The sequence below is a fragment of the Papaver somniferum genome, chromosome 9 (assembly GCF_003573695.1).
Source record: "Papaver somniferum cultivar HN1 chromosome 9, ASM357369v1, whole genome shotgun sequence".
Lineage (NCBI taxonomy): Eukaryota > Viridiplantae > Streptophyta > Magnoliopsida > Ranunculales > Papaveraceae > Papaver > Papaver somniferum.
In genome coordinates, this window is record NC_039366.1 from 63,520,152 (window position 1) to 63,539,330 (window position 19,179).

The 19,179-nt window shown below is 37.2% G+C and overlaps 2 protein-coding genes across 2 annotated transcripts; both read left to right on the forward strand.

Moving 5' to 3' along the window:
- The first annotated feature begins 9,759 nt into the window (after nt 1–9,759).
- On the forward strand, nt 9,760–12,823 carry LOC113313850. Its single transcript, XM_026562636.1, has 2 exons — nt 9,760–10,083; nt 10,816–12,823. Exon 2 carries the CDS (start codon nt 10,833–10,835, stop codon nt 12,636–12,638), a length of 1,806 nt encoding a protein of 601 aa, XP_026418421.1. The 5' UTR covers nt 9,760–10,083; nt 10,816–10,832; the 3' UTR covers nt 12,639–12,823.
- Nucleotides 12,824–13,592: 769 nt separating this feature from the next.
- LOC113307558 (protein NUCLEAR FUSION DEFECTIVE 4-like) lies at nt 13,593–15,858 on the forward strand. Its single transcript, XM_026555995.1, has one exon. It carries the CDS (start codon nt 13,787–13,789, stop codon nt 15,575–15,577), a length of 1,791 nt encoding a protein of 596 aa, XP_026411780.1. The 5' UTR covers nt 13,593–13,786; the 3' UTR covers nt 15,578–15,858.
- The last annotated feature ends 3,321 nt before the right edge of the window (nt 15,859–19,179 follow it).

The following is a 19,179-nucleotide window of genomic DNA, read 5'->3' on the forward strand; positions in this document are numbered from 1 at the left end:
ACTCACGTCTGATTTTTGGATCAGAGCTTCGTATAATTATGAGTTTAGGATTTTAGCCCTTGTCGAAAATCCACCATCTACAATGGGTTAGGACTAACTAGTATATTTGGATGAGATTTTGGACTAAACCGTATTTTTCCCTTGTCTTTTCTCTTCCATTTTTACGCATTTAGGAAGTTGGCTGATTACCCCTAACTGTTCTGTGTTGTTTTTGTCTTTTTTTTTTTTTGATGTTCACAGGCGACACGGTTCCCGCACAGCGTGTACATTGGGAATGACTTGTCTCGGGAGCTCGTGTTCTTCTTGCTACCACTGACATGATCTGCTAATTCTTCCTCAGACGGTTGTTTGTCGATGGATAATACGTGTTGGCGTATGAGTGGTGTTTGGTTTTCGAGTGCTTGTTGGCTCCTCGCTCCGAGTGGTGAACGATAAGCACAACTACCTCTTCATGCCCGTGTCGTACCCTAATTTGGTTCATATGTTGCCTATTTATCGAGTAGATATGGATGGTGTCCCCCGGTTATCGCTTAATCTTACCTATCGTTGGTAAGATAGATCTTTTGCGCACAGCGTGCCCACTTGAAATGACTTTCCCCTGGTGCTCGTGCTCGTCTGGTCTTAAAAGCTTGGCTGGCTTGTTCTACTAGAGACAGTCGTTCCTTGATGGACAATACATGTTGGCGTATGAGTAGTGTTTGGTCTTCGGTGCTGGTTGGTCCCCCGTTTCACGCGGCGACAACAAGCCCCTGAGTTTCCTGAGGGAAAGACTCGTTTGGTCTATGTGCTTATCTGTCGAAAAGTTATCGACTATTGCACCTTACAACAGTGAACATACGAAATCATCCTAGCATATGTGAAGGGAGGGACTCCCTCTTGTGGATATGCAGGCAGCAGGATCGTGAAAGGGGGGACTCCTCCATGTAGTTCTGCATGCCCTGGACAGGGATAAAGTGGTATGCTATTTTAACGGTCATGAATGCGTAAACCCTACTAAAATGGTGTGACCATCCCCTGTCCCACCAGCGACACAGAAGGTTCCAAGGATTTACTACTGTCTCCGACAGGTTGCCCAGGCAGGTGAGCCGGCGTACCATATTCTAGAGATAATATCTTCACGAGATATTATCTCTGCCCTACCTGGTACTTGCTACTGGAAAAAGGGCTTTGGTTATTGGTTCACAGGCGACACGGGGTTAAATGAGACTCATACCGAAACAACAATACTATAAAAAAGAAGCTTCAAACTTAACAAATCCCAAAGCATATTAAACAACCACCTATAACTCTAAAATAGACAGTTCTAATTTTATCTGCAACAAGAATTTTTCTGAAATCAAGAGAGAATTATTCGATAACCAAACCAACAAATCTTTCAGTAGGATGATACTTAACCAAATGATCAGCTACTTGATTAGTTTTATGATAGCGGTGGGTAATCTTCACAGAGGTAAATAAACTTAGGCAGTAAATTCATAACCCTCCTCAATGTACTTGAATAACATTCCAATGAGTCTTAGGTTCTGCACTGAGCAACTGATAGACAACCATAGAGTCTATACAAATATGTATGAATTGAGCTTCACTCCTTCCATCTCATGGGTATTGACAAAAATAGGATGGCAACCTCCATAAGGAGCAGCTAAAGGATCTCCTAAAGAATCTCTTATGAGAGCACCAAAACCAGATGAATTATCCCCATTTGACCCATCATTATTTATCATAACATCATATCCACTAGGAGACAACCAAGAGAAAGGGATAGGCACTTTAAGTACAAAATTATAATCCAGACTCCATATGTCTATAAATTCCCTATTGGCCGCAGAGTCATCAGTCTACAAATTCATCTCATCCATTTTCAGCCAAACCTCATGGGTGATCATGTAACTAACTAAATAAAATATGATAAATAAAGTTATCAAGAACCATTCTTCTAACATAAGATATGAGATTGTTGCTTTTGAAGTGATCAACATACCATGAAACTTCATCACTCTAGCTCTATTAGCATCTCTACAACACCCCATCTTAATTAGAAGACCCTTCCAAATATGTGCAGCAAACTCACAATCATAGAATAAATGGCTCTCTGTATTTATAACATGATCACATAAAGTACAAGGGGCAGAGTCCATGAGACCCTATTGCATTAGTTTCTCTTTATTCCTATGTTTCCCTTATAAAGCTAGCCAAGTAATAAGAGAGTGTTTGGGGATATGATAATTAAACCACACCAGGAGAGTATCTCTTTATCCACCCAATGTATGAGCTTGCCTTTTGGATACCAAGAGTCAGTAAGAAATTTGGTAGAAACATCATTACCAAAAAATACTAACTATCATATCTTTATCAACACTTTTTTGATCAATGATTCTTCTCCAATACCAAGAGGCCCCTTGTGGAACCTAATTGGCCAAAAATCCTTATTCTTAAGAAGATTTTGATGAACCCAATCAGGCCACATAGTTTGCTTATCGTAAAAAATATCCCATAAGTGCCTTAAGTTATCAGCATTGTTGGAGATCTCAATATCCTTAACTCCCAAACTTCCTATATTACAGGGATAACAGATGCTTGACCATCTAACAGGACAATGCTTCTTACCTAAATCAATTCCTGCCCACAAAACCTCTTAATATAATATTCAACTCCTTAATATCGTCTTTGAGAAGAATGAAGCATGACAAACAAAAGAATATCATCCATGTAACACACATTTGATAAGAAGTAATCTAACAGAGTGAGTCAAATTCCTAGATTTTCAAGACTAATCTCTAGAGGTAACTTTTGAAAATAGAGGTTGACAATCCAAATAAGACAACCTAGTGGATAAGAGAGGAACACCCAATTACATAACAAGCAAAGAAAAGTATCTGTCACACAATCCAAAATACTCACTATATATGTTAGGCAATCACCATCAACAACTGTGGAGAACAAGGAAGTCTTCTGTTTATTCGTTCTCCAGACTAGTGCAAGAAGAAAACTCATCAATGCATTTGTTCAAAGTCACATCAGCATCTCTAATGCCCTTGTGTAAGCCTAATAAGCTTGCACCTATGGTGGATCCTAAATTTATTAGTATCCATATGATATTGAAAAATTAAGCCCATTAACTCCATAACCATAACAAACAATTAGGGAGAGAGTGGATCAACCCTGTCTCAACCCTCTATTTGCACCAAAATACACATAAGGGGAGACATTATTAAGGACAGAGTATCTTGATAGAGTAATGCAAAGCTTAATCCAGATTACAAAGATCCCTAGGAAACTCCATAGTCTTTAAAAAAAATGAAAATAACATGCTAATTCACTGTATATATGATAATTCCTAGCTACAATAGAAACTCCATCTTCTCAAACTGAAGGAGATCAATTGTTTTCCCATTCGCAATGTATGCCATAACTTCATCATGCTGATTAGATAAGAAACTAATGCATTCCATAGCAATATCCTTATCGTCGTTCAGAACAAAATTATTTTGAGAGGTCAAAATCAAAATATTATTCATAGACCTCCTCTCTTTTAAGAAATTATGGAAAAAAAGGTATTTGAATCCCCTAGGTTCAACCACTGAACTGTAGGTCTATGATGCTTCATGGATTCTTCATATCTAGCAACTATAGGCTTAGTCTAATGGGGGGAAGATTCAACTTTCTCCCACAGAATTGTCGTTTAAGTGTCCCAAATTCTTTGAATTCACAAAATTGTCTTCAATTTTCTTGGGTGTGAGATGGAAGCAATTCTGGGACGCCATTAGGAATGGCATCTCTAAAAAGCATCGGACGCCATTAGGAATGGTGTCTCAGCGAACTGAGGATACTTATACACTATAATTTTGTCTTTTCTAGCAAACTGAGGATAGAGAGGAGAGGCTTGAACGTGTTCATGAATAACCTGCAACTCCTTCTTGGCCTCAAAAACTTGTTCAAATAAATTCCTAAATCTTAATTTCTTTCAAGCAATTATACTAGCTTTAACACTCTTCATTTTAGTAATAAGAATAAAAATTGGATTACCCCTGACTTTGTCAGACCTAACATGTCTAACCAACTCAATAATATCAGGCTCATCGGTCATATAATTGAATAACCTAAAAGGAGTAGGCACATGTATCATCTTCACATATATAACAACAACACCAGATGAATGATAAAGAATACCAGGATTAAGTAACTCAGCTTTAGATTCCACAAATTGATTCACCCACTCCATATTCACCAAACTCCTATCTAGCTTAGAACTATTCTAATATCACCTTGCTTATTGAACCAATTGTAAAAAAATCCAGAGAAAGGAAGATCCATCAACTAAGAATTTTGCAAACAAATACTAAAATCTTGGTAATTACTAGTTCCAATATCAACACCACCTATCTTATATGTAGGTTTTAAAATAGAACTAAAGTCTCGTAGGACAACCTAGGGCTTGGAATTTATTTGAGAGAAAGTAGTAATATCTTGCCAAGATTCCTCCTAACCAAATCATCATTATTCCCATAAACAAAAGCAAGTACAAAACAAACTTTTGTAATAGTATTAACTTCAACAAAAATGATCTGAGAAGAAGAATGAATGAAAGAAATACTAACAACTTCTAAATTACATCCAATCTAAATTCTCCCAGCAGCATCATTATTATATTTATCAATAAAATGCTATATATGCACGATCTTATTCCTAATTTTACTAGCATTATTACTCCACACATGAGTTTCAATCACCCCCATTATTGCAATATCATAATTCCTAATAAGATAACTAACCTCACCTTGTTTTAGAGGATCATTTAGACCTCTAATGTTCTACACTGCAATTTTAAACATTATGAGGTTGGGTAAGATTAGGCTTCTTAATGCAACCATATTTCTCTAAATCTAGATCCTTAACAACAACACCTGATTTCGAAGCATCAGACCCATTAGACTTCTCGATAAAATGAGCTTTGACACCACCTCCTGAATCACTAGACAAAGAAGGATCAACACCAGAATTTCCAGACTTCTTAACCCCCACTTCCATGATATCCAAATCCTCATCAACTAATACATCAAACATATTATCAGTCTTGACTAAACCCCCAAAAGAAGACTTACTAGTCAGATGACCACTACCTTTCCCTTGATATTGAGCATGTTGTTCAACCACCTCCATCTGACTGATTTCAGATCCAACAACAATATCATCACTTCCACTAAAAGTACCTTAATTATCATTAGCATCCCTAGTTCTCTTAGATGTATTCATAACCCAACCAACCTTATCTGGTATGGGTTTATTTTCATGTACTCCCTTCTCCCCAAGAGACTTACCAAGAGATTTCTTATAACTTAGAGAAAGTGATCGCGAGTTTGACAATGAGAACAAACAAGGGGTCTCTAAGGATATTAAATAGATACTTCAAATGCAAATTTACCATCCATGTACACATGAATTGTACTATGAAAATTACCGTTAGTATCTACCTCAAAACAGATGCGTGCATAACTCATCCTAGTTTTGTTCAAAGTTTGTTTATCCAGCATAATTGGAGTACCCATATAACTAGATATATTCCCTAGACTAGTAGCACTCCACGTATGCATATGGACCTTTCTCAGATTTAACCAAATACAAATAGTTTAAAGATATTCGAATTTTTTATGCCAAGGCCTTATTATGAATAATTGCTGAGCTATATAGGTCGAACCTTGCTTAAAAACAACAATTTTATCCTCGTTAGTAGCAAAATCAAAGACAAATGACTTCTATACATGGATAGTCATATTAAAATCACCTTTCAGTTTACGGATTCAACCAATAACATTGTTAACTTGCATGAATGACAGCCTCTTACCCGCAAAAGCCACAATAACCAGATATTCATATTTTATGATATCCTTAGCAAAATCAACAAAAGAAAATGAAACCGCCCTCTTCGCATCTACAATCACAAATTATTTGAACATCTTAGTCTTCGCCTAACTATTATATCTCTCACCATAGTAAAACTCATACTAATAAATGGAACAAAATTTCATAGCAGAATTACTCTCGGGAACATAGCCTTCATGTAAAACCATAGAACCACCAGAATTATCCTCAGGGATGAAGAAATCCTGATATCCTCCCTTAGATTTGTCATCTGCCTCAAGGGAGGTATTTACTAGAGGATTAAGAACATGCTGAGGTGTCGTCATTATGATGTTAGTGGCGGCGAAAAAAGAAAATACTAGAGGAAAAAATAGGTCAGAATCGCACCACCTCAGACACTCTTTCTCCTTTTTTTTATTAAATATTTTTTTACTGCATATGAGTGCCTAATTGTTGTTGCAAATTGAATAAGTAGATTCAAACATAGTGAATTTTTGGTAGTATCGTAGTTAACCTTTAAGATGATGTGTGTCTCTCAAAACCATAAATTTCTCTTTTCACTTTTCACCTCATGGTAATGGGCCACCAGCTATCCTAGTTTGTTTTTTCTTTGTAGATAAGTCATCCTAGTTCCTTAATTAAGGTTGTGTTAGAGCAATGCCCGGTTAAACCCCACAAGTTTTGCTATCTCGAGCTTGTTGCCAGTGTTTGATGGTCAAAACTATGTCTTGATTTTTAGTCTACTTAGTTAAGTCTCGGATTAAGTTGAAATTTGGTAGTTGAGTATCAGAAATCACCCTCGAAGGCTGAAGATCGAAGAAGAATTTGGAGAACTTCTGTATCAGGTATGTGAAGATTGAACCATTCTATTTTACCCACTGTCTTACTATTATATCTTATTGAGACGATGTTGTATGACTTCTAGTGAATTTACAAAGAAGAAATTTTGAGTCAAGATTGTCTTGTTAAATCTCAAAATATGATTTTAAGAAAAGATGCTTAACGATCTTGACAATATTAATTCTAAATAATTTATTGTGTGAATTAATTTGTGGATCAATTGAAAGTTGCCTATGAAAACGTGGGAATGTCTTAAACATCATAAGAGAGAAATATTGAACTACCCAACACAGATCATAGATATCTGAGTTTCAGAATTACAAAAGTGTTGGCGAACCAGTTCGCAAATCGCAAGTTCATATGGGAACAGTTCACGAACTGTTGTGAACTGATTTATTGAAGTTGGTATAATAAGCTAGCAGTTGACGAACCCAGTTCACGATCCGTGGTGAACTGAGTTCGATAGTCTTGTAAGGTTAGCGAACCCGGTTCACGAACCGTTGCACCTTAACTCATGGACAAGCCTAACGGTTCACGAACCATTGTACCAACCATCTTAGTAGATTTTAGCATATGCTCAAAGACTTATTTTTTTTAAATATGTTTAACATTGCTAGAACTCTCTCAAACACTTCTAAGAATTCATTGATCACTCAAACACTTATGTGTGTGTATAATGATTAAATTTTGAAGTGTTTAAATGAACATCAAATAGTTTTAGTTCTTTGTCATACTTGCGAAATCGAACAATCATTATACACAGTTCCAGAATCGGTTCCTAGTGTATATTCTTCTATTGTATTTTCAAGACCTAAAAGTGTTTGCTTGAATCTCAAGTTATCTTAGATTGAATTTTAAGCAACCACTGGTCTTTGAAATATATAAATAGAGATGCTCTTTTACCTAGGAAAATTAATTCCCGACACTTTATGTCCTAGTTGATTCTTGAGTTGTCCTTTATAGGCCTAGGATTCCTCAGAGAAACATAATTAGGTCTACGACTAAAAGACTTTGCTTTGGGGATTCGTGAAGCTAGGTCCGACTATCTTATACCTTGATAGTTCGTGTATCCTGATTGATTTTCTGTTATCGAGGTTTCCGTAATCTCTTTCAAGCAAGATAGATAGTAATCGAAAAGTTCTTTTCGTCTCATACTTTGTGATTCCTCAAGATAGATATCTGAAAATTGATTGTAAATTATCTTTTGAAGATTGTTCTTGAAAGGTGGTTAAGAATCTAGGCTGCTCTTTGGGAGGCGTGACTTCCAGATTTGTGAGGTTTGTTAGCTTTGTCTATTGCAAACAGATTTCCTCACCTTGATCTTTGATCTAAACGGAAATCAAATAAGCTAATATGTTAGAGGAAGATTGGTATCAAAAATCTTCACTTCGGCTGGAGAAACACTTAGGATGTAAATGACGCTATCTAAAGGAATCAATTGCATACAGCCTTGCGAGGTTCAAGAGACGTAAGGAGCGCAACTGTAGATGAATCGCTTAAATACAAGTTCATACTCCTATATATCATAATGAAAAAGTTGGTGGTGTACTTGGTACCACTACGTTTTTAGGTTGAACCACAAATAGTTTTCAGGTTAAACCACGGTTGAACCCCTACGTTTTTTTTTGTGTGTATGGAAATAAAAAGAGGTTTTTATGAGATCCCAAATTCTAGAGTGGAGACTCGATCCGACCTTAAGGATGAGAGCCAGGTTCCTGGGCTAGCCCCGTACTTTGGAGTTGGTGTTACTTTTTTGTTGGAGTGTAGTTTCATACATATGACAAACAATAGGGAACTTGATTCTCAAGCAAAAAAAAGGAATTATTTGTAACTATCAACACTGAGAAGAAACTTGATTCTTCAGAACTTTTATTACAATAGAAAGATGAAAGATCTGATAGGGTTTCGGTTTCACTAGAGCAAGCGCGATGGTGTATATTTTGTTGCACATTTTTCTACAATCTATCTAAGCCAAGAAGAATGCGAAAATCAACCGCTATGGCCCTTAGCTACATATAGGTGAATACTCAATTTCCACGTAAATAATGTTTCGTGGTAAACTGAATTTCCTCCAAAATAAATTGTGTGGTTGGATTAGATTTTATTGGAACATGTGGCTTAAACCATGTCTTAGCAGCACAATAAATCTATAGTATTCCACATCTTTGACTTAGCTCTTGGTTGGTAAATTTCTCCGCAAACTATCCAGAGAATAAACTATAGTGGCTCTTAGAAAACCTTACTCCGTTTGTATCAGTCTGTAGAAAATTTTACTCCTTCTGTATCAGTTGAGGGGTTAGTGATCAAGATACACACATAAAGCATAACATTATCGGGAGCAAACTCAAGTAAAACAATCATTTTTTTATTATTATTTTTAAGAATAATGTATTTCATTAAAACAAAAACTAGACCTTAACCCTAGTTGGCATTACAACAGAAACAAGTAAAACAACCATGACTCTTTGTATCAAATTTTTATTTCTAATTTAAACAACACTCCTATGTTTTTTTCTTTTTTCGTTTAAATGTTCAAGTCCTTTAACAGAGGTTAGTATCCAAGGACGGAGCTGGCCCACTGCAAGGGTGTGCGCCCAGCTGGCTCCAAAGCCTATTTTAAGCCCAATAGAATTTTTTTTCCTTACCTAAGCCTATTTTTGTATTTTTGCACCCCTAAAAATTTTTTTTTGCACCCATAACAAAAATCTTGGCTCCACTCCGTCAGTACCCCGAACGCCTTTAGACAAGAAACTTACTTGTAGAAAACATTTGTGACAGGGTGTCATGGCCAGATCTACGACATTTTCTTTTCTTTCTTTTGTTTTGAAACATAAAAAGTTTATATGAGATCTCCAAATTCCAAAGTGCCCATCGCTGACCCAAAAAGACGAGAGGTGGACTCCTTAACCAACCGGACTATCCCCGGGATGTGGCATGAATAACGCCAGACTTTGATGCCAGAGGTCTCACTAAGGGCAAGAAAAGAAAAGAAAATTGTTACCACCATTACTCAACATATCAACTTCTTAATGCATTATTACATAGGATTTTTATGTTCAATCTGCAATTTCAGTAGTATACCTTTTCCGAAATCACCACAATCAAGAAACTAAAGTTGGGTCTCATCATGAAACTGATTATAGTTAATTAGTTATACACTTTTTCCTATCGGGTTTTCATCTAAAAAGTGATTGGAATTCCCATAGGCATGTTTGATAAAATGTCTCAGAGAGGAGGAAATTGCATTGTCTTGATTGTAGGCAAATTGAAAATGGAGCTGCTCAAGTTACAAAATTTTATTGGAAGAAATGTGAAAGAAAGAAAGAAAAAAAATACAGTGTCATGAAATCCGGGTGCATATCAAAATGGGGCTCGAAAAACCGGGTATGTGTGGATGCCTGTATACATGGATATTTGCATTTTGTTCATATATGAATTGCAACTTACTATATTATTATTGATTATTGATATTTGAACTTTAGTTTTTCGATTAAAAAACTTGAATCAATACAGTAAGATCCTCGCGAGATCCGGCATTCATATGTAAGATTTGTTTTCATATAGTTGTTCAAGTAAAACTGGTATACCACTATACCCAATGTGATCAGTTCTTGTTATATTATAGTACAGTTGAATGAAGAAAATGATGTACTTGATGTCAGTCCTTGCAGTGCATATATATACGTTCTGATTTAAGATCAAAAATCTTGAAATGTCGACGCTTACAGTCATGCAAAGTTGCATCTCAATGCAACTTCTGAGAGCATACTTCATGTATTAAATGTAGTAATTACCAATTGGCATCTGAATATCAGGTATGATTCGTATGAAGGCAATTGTCGGCAGAGAGTGAGTAGTACTTATTAACTAGCCGTTGCAGACCATCAGCATCACAATATCACATGCAGTTTCTGATATCTCTGTGTAAATGTTTAAGATTGTCTAATATTAAACATCTGGTTGACCATCTAAATTAATAGAAAATCCACAGAGGAATCTCTCTATAGTTGACTTGAAAGCAAATCATATATGTGATATTTCAATCCAGTTTTATCTTTTTTCAATCCACGGAGGAAATCCAGTTTTATCATACTTCTTAGTTCTCTGTTGCTTTAGATTTCTGAAGAACAAATATGGTGGAAGTTGGGATAGGGAGTGGTGGTGGTGGTGGCTCGACGAATGCTCTTCGTTTCACAGCACAAGTAATCCAAGGAAGATGGTTCATGTTGTTCGCTTCTGTCCTTCTCATGGGCAGTGCTGGTGGGACGTACGTTTTCGGAATCTACTCCAAAGAGATTAAGAAAACGCTAGGGTACGATCAAACAACCATTAACTTGCTTGGTTTCTTCAAGGACCTTGGAACTACTGTTGGGGTTTTTTCTGGTCTGCTAGCTGAGGTTGCTCCGCACTGGTTTGTTCTTCTTGTTGGTGCCTCCATGAATTTTGTTGGATACTTTATGATGTGGCTTGGTGTTACAGGACGTATCTCCAAACCTCAAATTTGGCAAATGTGTCTGTACATTTGGATTGGTGCAAATTCTCAGAATTTTGCCAACACAAGTGTTCTTGTCACCTGTGTGAAGAACTTTCCTGAGAGCCGAGGAACCCTTTTGGGCCTTCTAAAGGGATTCACTGGCCTAAGTGGAGCTGTAATGACGCAACTCTACCTTGCCGTCTATGGTAATGATGCTAAATCTCTAATTATCTTCATCGGATGGTTACCTGCCATTATATCACTCTTTTTTGTCTACACAATCCGGTTGATTAAAGTCGTACGACAGTCAAGTATAGAGAAAAGAGTCATCCACAACTACCTGTACTCATCAGTTCTGTTGGCTGTATTCGTAATGGCCATAACCATAACTCAGAAGCACAAGGCCTTCTCTCACATTGGATATGTTCTCACTTCTACTGCTGTTTGTATTTTACTCTTTATTCCTCTAGCTGTGTCAATCAAAGAAGAGCTTGTTCTTTGGAACGTTAAGAAACAAAACATTGCTCCCCCAAAGGTGATAACTGTTGAAACTCCAGCCCTTGTGGATCAAGTTCCTCAGCAATTGGCTACCATGTTATTAGCAGATGAGAAATCATCCAAACCAGAAGTTTCTTTCTTTTCTGATATATTCAACCCCCCAGAGAGGGGTGAAGACTATACCATCTTGCAGGCGCTACTGAGCATCGACATGTTATTACTCATGATTGTTACTTTCAGTGGCCTTGGCACCAGTCTCACAGCGATTGACAATTTAGGTCAGATTGGTGAATCTCTTGGATATCCAACACTTACCATAAGCACATTTGTATCGCTTATGAGTATTTGGAATTATTTTGGAAGAGTTTGTGCAGGATTGTTCTCTGAAATCCTCCTTATCAAGTGGAGTTTTCCCCGAACGCTGGTGTTGGCGCTCATCCTTCTGGTCTCTTGTATTGGTCACATTCTCGTAGCCTTTCCAATTCCTGGTTCTATCTACATAGCTTCAGTGCTTATTGGTTTTACTTATGGTGCTCAAGTAACACTAATTTACACCATCATATCTGAACTGTTCGGCCTCAAATATTACTCTACACTGTTTAATTTCGGGGTTCTGTTTATGCCACTGGGATCTTATGTCTTCAATGTAAGAGTTGCAGGTTTCCTCTATGACAAAGAGGCAATGAAGCAATTGAAGGCATTAGGACTTACTAGGGATTCAGTAAAAGACTTGACTTGTATCGGAAAACAGTGTTACAGATCTTGTTTTGTTATATTGGCAGGGGCGACGTTTGTTGCAGCTCTGAGTTCATTTATTTTGGTTATGAGAACAATAAAATTCTACCAGGGAGACATTTATAAGAAGTTCAGAGAGGAAGAAGCTACGGCAAAAACAGCACCAGAACATATTGAGCTACTGACTGTAGTAGATGATTCCAAAACTAAAAGTAAGGTATCGGATTCTTAAGTAATGGCCATCAGATTTAAGCAGTTCATCTTTTTTTTCTTTCATTTTTTTTCGTTCTTCTTTTGAATGATGTTTAACATGTATTGCTCGGTGTCACCCAATGTGTGACTGTAATCTGTACATTCCTCCGGTCATTTATGAATCAAAGTATTCAGGTAGAAATGGAAAAAATCCACTTTTGGTCATTTGTCCATTCTTTGCACTAAAATTAAGTGAACCACTTGTTGCATTTTTTTGGCGTTCCTGTTTTAGTTTGTAAACCAAATGTTTGCTACAATCCATAATTTCGGAATTTGGTTCATCCTAGAAATCACATTACCACAGGTTGAATCTGGTAGAAACCTATATAGAAATTTGTTTTATAACATATAAGTTGTGTAGTTCAAGATATTTCTTTCTTTCTTACTCCCTCCGTTCCACTTTAGATGAGTGTTTTAGGATTATTTTTTTGTTCCACATTACTTATTTTTCCCATAAAACTACCATCAATACCCTCACATTTTGTCTTGGAACCGTAAGTTTATTTTTAAACACACTAATAGCAATTAATGTTTGAAGACTTTTTTCAAGTGCATAAATAGAATTTTTTTATATCTCTCTATTTCTTAATCTGCGTGAAAACTCTAAAAACGTCATCTAAAATGGAGCGGAGGTAGTATGTTTGATTGTTTTTTTGCACCGATAAGGTGTTCAGTTACCGTTGACTCTGCTATTGTTTTTTTTTTATTTGATTTTGTTTTGTTTTAATCTTTTCTACCAAGCTGTATTTCATATAAAATTCCAGAGTATCTTGTCATCAATTGAAGTTTGAGGTAAAGGTTCTCTACAGTGGGGCATTACATGACAAACATGAGGCCATCGAAGTCAAGTTACCTCTATATGCCAGAATTGCTCCCGTTAAATATCATTGCTGCTCAATTATTTCAATTTATATAGTTAAGATGCAACCGAAAAGACTAGTATTTTGCAGAGTCGGTCAATTGTAGTTATCATTGCAAAGCTCTTATCAATAATTCATAAGAGGCTTCAGAAAGTGACTTGCTAAAATGGCACTAGTTTTCTTCCCTTTAAATATCTGTCTTTCAATAAGCTTCTTATAGTTTTTAGCTCACTTAAAGAGTTTAAGCCTTCTAAGAAGAATTTAAGATATGGCGGTGACTGATGGTGGTGGAGATTTCTGCAAAGCAGATATTATACCTTTTGCAGGACAAGTTGTTCGAGGAAGATGGTTCATGATGTTTGCTTCATTTATCATTATGGGCAGTGCTGGAGGTACTTTTCTCTTTGGAATTTACTCGAAAGAGATTAAAAAATCTCTTGGTTATGATCAGAAGACCCTTAATTTGCTTGGTTCTTTCAAGGACCTAGGAATTTCTATTGGGGTTGTTGCTGGTTTGCTTGCAGAGGTAACACCGCCTTGGTTTGTTCTTCTTGTTGGTGCTGCTCTGAACTTTACTGGTTACTTTATGTTGTGGCTTTCCGTTGCCGGTAAGGTTGCCAAACCCCCAGTCTGGCAGATGTGTTTGTACATTTGCATGGGTGCTAATTCTCAGAACTTTGTCAACACCAGTGTGCTCGTCACTTGTGTCAAAAACTTTCCTGAGAATAGAGGAGACATGATGGGTCTTTTGAAGGGATTCACCGGCTTAAGTGCAGCTGTCATGACTCAGGTCTACCTAGCTGTATACGGTAATGATCCTAAATCTTTAATCCTCTTTATCGGTTGGCTTCCTTCCGTTTTGTCAATCTTCTTTGTGTACTCTATCCGGTTGATGAAAGTTGTTCGAAGTACAAATGAGAGGAGAGTTTTCATAAAATATCTGTTCGTGTCGACTGCGTTAGCTGTATTTATAATGGTTATAATCATAATTCAGAAACAGAAGCCTTTCTCCCATGGTGGATATGTAGCAAGTGCGGCTGTTGTTTGTTTCTTGCATCTTCTGCCTCTTGGTATAACAATTCAAGAGGAGCTTAATATCTGGAATTTAAAGAAAGAAATCCTGAAATCCACACCTACAGAAGTTATAACAACGAAGAATACTCGAGAAGCTGTGGATATGAAAAGTTCTTCAGTGGAAGCAGAAAGTCCCAAACAACTAGAAGTTTCTTGCTTTTCGAACATTTTCAATCCTCCAGAGAGAGGAGAAGATTACACAATATTGCAGGCATTAGTAAGCATTGACATGTTATTGCTTTTCGTTGCGACTTTTAGTGGAATGGGAACCAGTTTTACAGCAATTGATAACTTGGGTCAGATTGGTGAGTCCTTAGGATACCCAGACCGTGCCATAAGTACATTTGTTTCTCTTGTAAGTATTTGGAACTATGTTGGCAGAGTTTGTGCAGGTTTTATCTCTGAAATTCTTCTGAGGAAGTGGAAAATTCCTAGAACACTTGTCATGGCTTTCGTTTTTCTCCTCTCCTGCATTGGTTTCTTATTTATTGCACTCCCATTTCCCGGTGCTCTCTACATCGCTTCAGTGATCCTTGGCTTCTGTTTAGGTGCTGAGGCTTTATTCATTCTCACAATCATTTCTGAACTCTTTGGTCTCAAGCATTATTCAACTTTGTTCAATTGTGGGGTACTGGCAATCCCCATCGGATCTTACGTATTCAATGTAAAAGTTGCAGGGGTGATTTACGACAACGAAGCTATGAAACAGATTGAGGGGTTTGGCAGCAATTCAGCCAAGGGGTTGACTTGCATTGGAACACAGTGTTATAAATCAACTTTTCTAATAATGGCAGCCGTTGCTTTCATTGGTACCCTTGCTTCAGTTATTTTAGCATTAAGAACTCGTAAATTCTACCAAGGAGATATATATAAGAAGTACAGAGAAGATGCCATTGCCAACTCAGACGAAACTGAAATTGTCTTGTCTAATGCTGATAATTCCAAAACTAAACCTGATCAGACATTTTACAGTAATTGCCGTTAAAGGCCGTTTTATTTCAATTGCGGTTAGTTACCGTCTAATGCGTTTAAAGGTTTATTTCTTGATGATCTTTAACGGTTGTATTCAGCTAGGCTATGCTGTTGTTAATCTAGCTTTTGGCTTCTGATTGTAAAGCTAAGTTTTTCCTTTGTGCCGCCTTGGCTCTATGATATCGAATTTAGCCCTCGTCAACAAAAATGAAGTATCAAAGCACAAATTGTACAATGTATATTAGAGTCTTTTGTGTTGATTAATCGCAATAGAAACATGCATGATTTATGAAATGTTCACATGTAGAATCAAGCACACGCAGGGCCGGAGGCGGCCTCTTTGTAGGGGCACTTGGGCCAATTGTTACACTACTTGGCTCAAATTTGTGCTCAATTTGGCCGCCTCTAATGCAGCTTGACTCATGCAGAGGTGAGATTTTCCCAAGAGTCACGAAACTCTTAAGCTGCATGGACGACAAAGGGATTCATCTTTACTCCTGATTATCATATTGGCTTATTCCGATGAGGTGCATATAAGTACAATCATAATTTGGCTTATCTCGGCTTATTTTCGTGGAAATTTGGCACCTTGCATTTTAAGGACCTCCCTAATTTTGTCTTTCGGTTTCGGTCATTACTTTTGAGTTTGTTAACCAACTTTGATAGCATACAATGAACAAGACAGATGCTTGTATCACGAATTTTGTAGCTTCTTCACAGGAATGTCGAATCAGCATGCCATATCCTCTATTCAGTGTATATGGTAGTCCAGATCCAACTAACAACAAAAATGATGTGATTTTTTGGAGTTTTGACACTAAGAATGGTGCACTGCATTAATTCTCAACCTAGCACTATCATAAGTGGATTTTGTCTGAATCAACGAGTCCTTTCAATTTCACAACTTTAAGCACAAATTTGTGTCAGGCTGCTTGGCATTGCAACCATAGAAAAAGTCTAGATACCAAATTAGGCAATTACTCCGTTGGAGAACCACGGTTAGAATAAAGAGGATCTCTCTGGATCTTATGCCATTCCCTACAAGTTTGACATTTGAAATTGATTCATTGAACGACAATAGTCAGAAAATGTCATCACAAGTTAGATGAAAACTATCATCCCACTTCACCTCGTTTTTTGAATATATTGAACCAAAAAATGTACTTGTCAATCGATTAGTTTGAATCGTCAATCCACTAAGTATGCCATCTTATGACGTGATGCAGTACATTATCGATCGGATTACCTTTTTTTTAGGCTTCTCTTATTTATAACCCACATGCCCCCACACTATTATTAACCACAACCCATATTATTAATAACCCACGTAAAAAATCTCATTTATTAACTATAGCGCATTTGATAGCCCAAAATATTTTAATCAGGGTCGTAGCGACTCAAAATCAAAAAACTAAAAATCACGTTTTAAATTAAAAGGCTTTTGAAAAAAGATAGGAATAGTTTGCTGGGTTTCACTGCCTTATGGCCCAACAAAATGAGGTATCCCCTTAACCATTTAAGGGATGAGCTTAACACATGTCTTGTTAGGTTATAACAAAAGCATCAGGAGACATTTTTTGGTCTCCACGGGTTATCTTCTTCATTTGTGAAGAAAAGAAAATGAGGTAGAGAGAGAGTGAGTGGGAGAGAAAGATAACTAGATAAGCCACCATTTTTGGTGAGATCTTGAAGTTAATCTTTGAAAAAGAAAAAAAGGATTCTTAGCTAAGGATCTATTGGTTAGTGTGGTGAAGATTGATTGATCAATTTCCACATCTCTTCAAAAGAGGAAAAAATCTAGAGTTTGTTGAAACCTTAGTAGTAAGTATCTCTTACTCTTGCTATTCTCAAATTGATAGTGAATCTCATCTTATTGGTGAATGAATTGTTGATCCATCCATTGGGGTGAGTGTAATTTAGGCAAATTGTTATCCAAGTGCTATATGCACCATGAAGAAGAGTATATCCCATATTGGGAGAACTGTGTGTAACCCATTGTTTGATTATAGTGGAAGATTTTCCCGTGGTTTTTTACCCTTCAATTTGGAGGGATTTTTCCACGTAATTGCCGGTGTTGTGTGATTGCTTCTTATATCTTCATAGTTGTGTTATTTCCGCATCGTGTTTCATTGCTTGTGTGGTTTTCGTATTGCACATGGCGTCTCGGATTTTGCAAGTCTCCCCCAACAAGTGGTATCATAGCTTTTGGGTTGAGCTAATCCTGTGCAATGACGGAATCTAGCACTAGTAGTAGAATGGTCATCTTGACCGGTGAGAACTATGTGACATGGAAGGTTAAGATCGAGGATTGGTTATATTGTGAAGATCTCTATGGTCCAATAGAGAGCAAAGGAGTAAAGCCTAAGATGATAGAAGATAAAGTATGGAGTGTTGCTAACCGTAAAGTTGTTAGTTTCATTCTACAATGGGTTGATGATTATATTTTTCGTCATGTGTCTAGTGAGAAATTAGCATATTCTTTGTGGTCGAAGATAGAGGAGTTATATGATCAGAAATCTGCTTGTGGAAAAGCTCTTGACCGTGGCAAGTCGACAAATAAATCAAAGTCTAGTGAAGACGTGGATTTTTGTAAGAATGATCATTATACAAATGAATGCAGGAAGCCGACGCAAGAACCATGGGAAGTGAATGCAAATGACAGACAAGTCAATGATGTTACAGTTGTGGTAACAAGTGATGATATTATTTCATTCTATGATTGTAATGATGTATGTGTGGGTTCTGCAGTTTCCGATTCAGAGTGGATAGTGGATTCAGGTGCATCCTATCATGCTACTCCTCGAGAAGATGTGTTTATCTCCTACAAGGCTGGTGATTTTGGTACAGTCATAATGGGAAACAGTGGTGTTTCGAAGATTGTAGGAATGGGCAATGTGAAAATCGAGACCAATGTTGGCTGCATATTGGTTCTCAGAAATGTGCGACATGTACCGGATCTTCGTCTGAATCTAATATCACCAGGAGTGTTAGATGATGAAGGGTACAACAATCACTTAGGTGATGGAAAATTGAAGGTAACCAAGGGCTCCATGGTTATTGCAAGAGGCAAGAAATGTGGCACATTGTATAAGACACAAGTGAAGGTGTTGAAAGGTGAGTTGAATGTTGCTGACAAAGATTCAACCTCCGAGTTGTGGCATAGAAGGCTTGGTCATCTTAGTGAGAAGGGAATTCAAATCCTCACCAAAAGACAAGTATTGCCAAAGGCCAAAGGTACGCAATTGGGTAAGTGCACTCATTATTTAGTTGGTAAACAAACTAGAGTTTCTTTTAATAAAGCTTTACCCAAGCGCAATTCTGGTATTATTGATCTTGTTCATTCTGACGTATGTGGACCTTTAAGGGTCAAAACACTTGGTGGTGCCTTTTACTTTGTTACTTTCATAGATGATGCTTCAAGGAAGGTTTGGTCATATGCAATCAAGACCAAAGATGATGTTATTCCTGTGTTCAAGATGTTTCACAGCATGGTGGAAAGAGAAACAGGTAGAACTTTGAAGAGCCTTCGTTCTGACAATGGGGAAGAGTACATTGGGCCACTTGAAGAGTATTGCAAGAGCATGGGTGTAGGTCATGAACAATCAGTACTGAAGA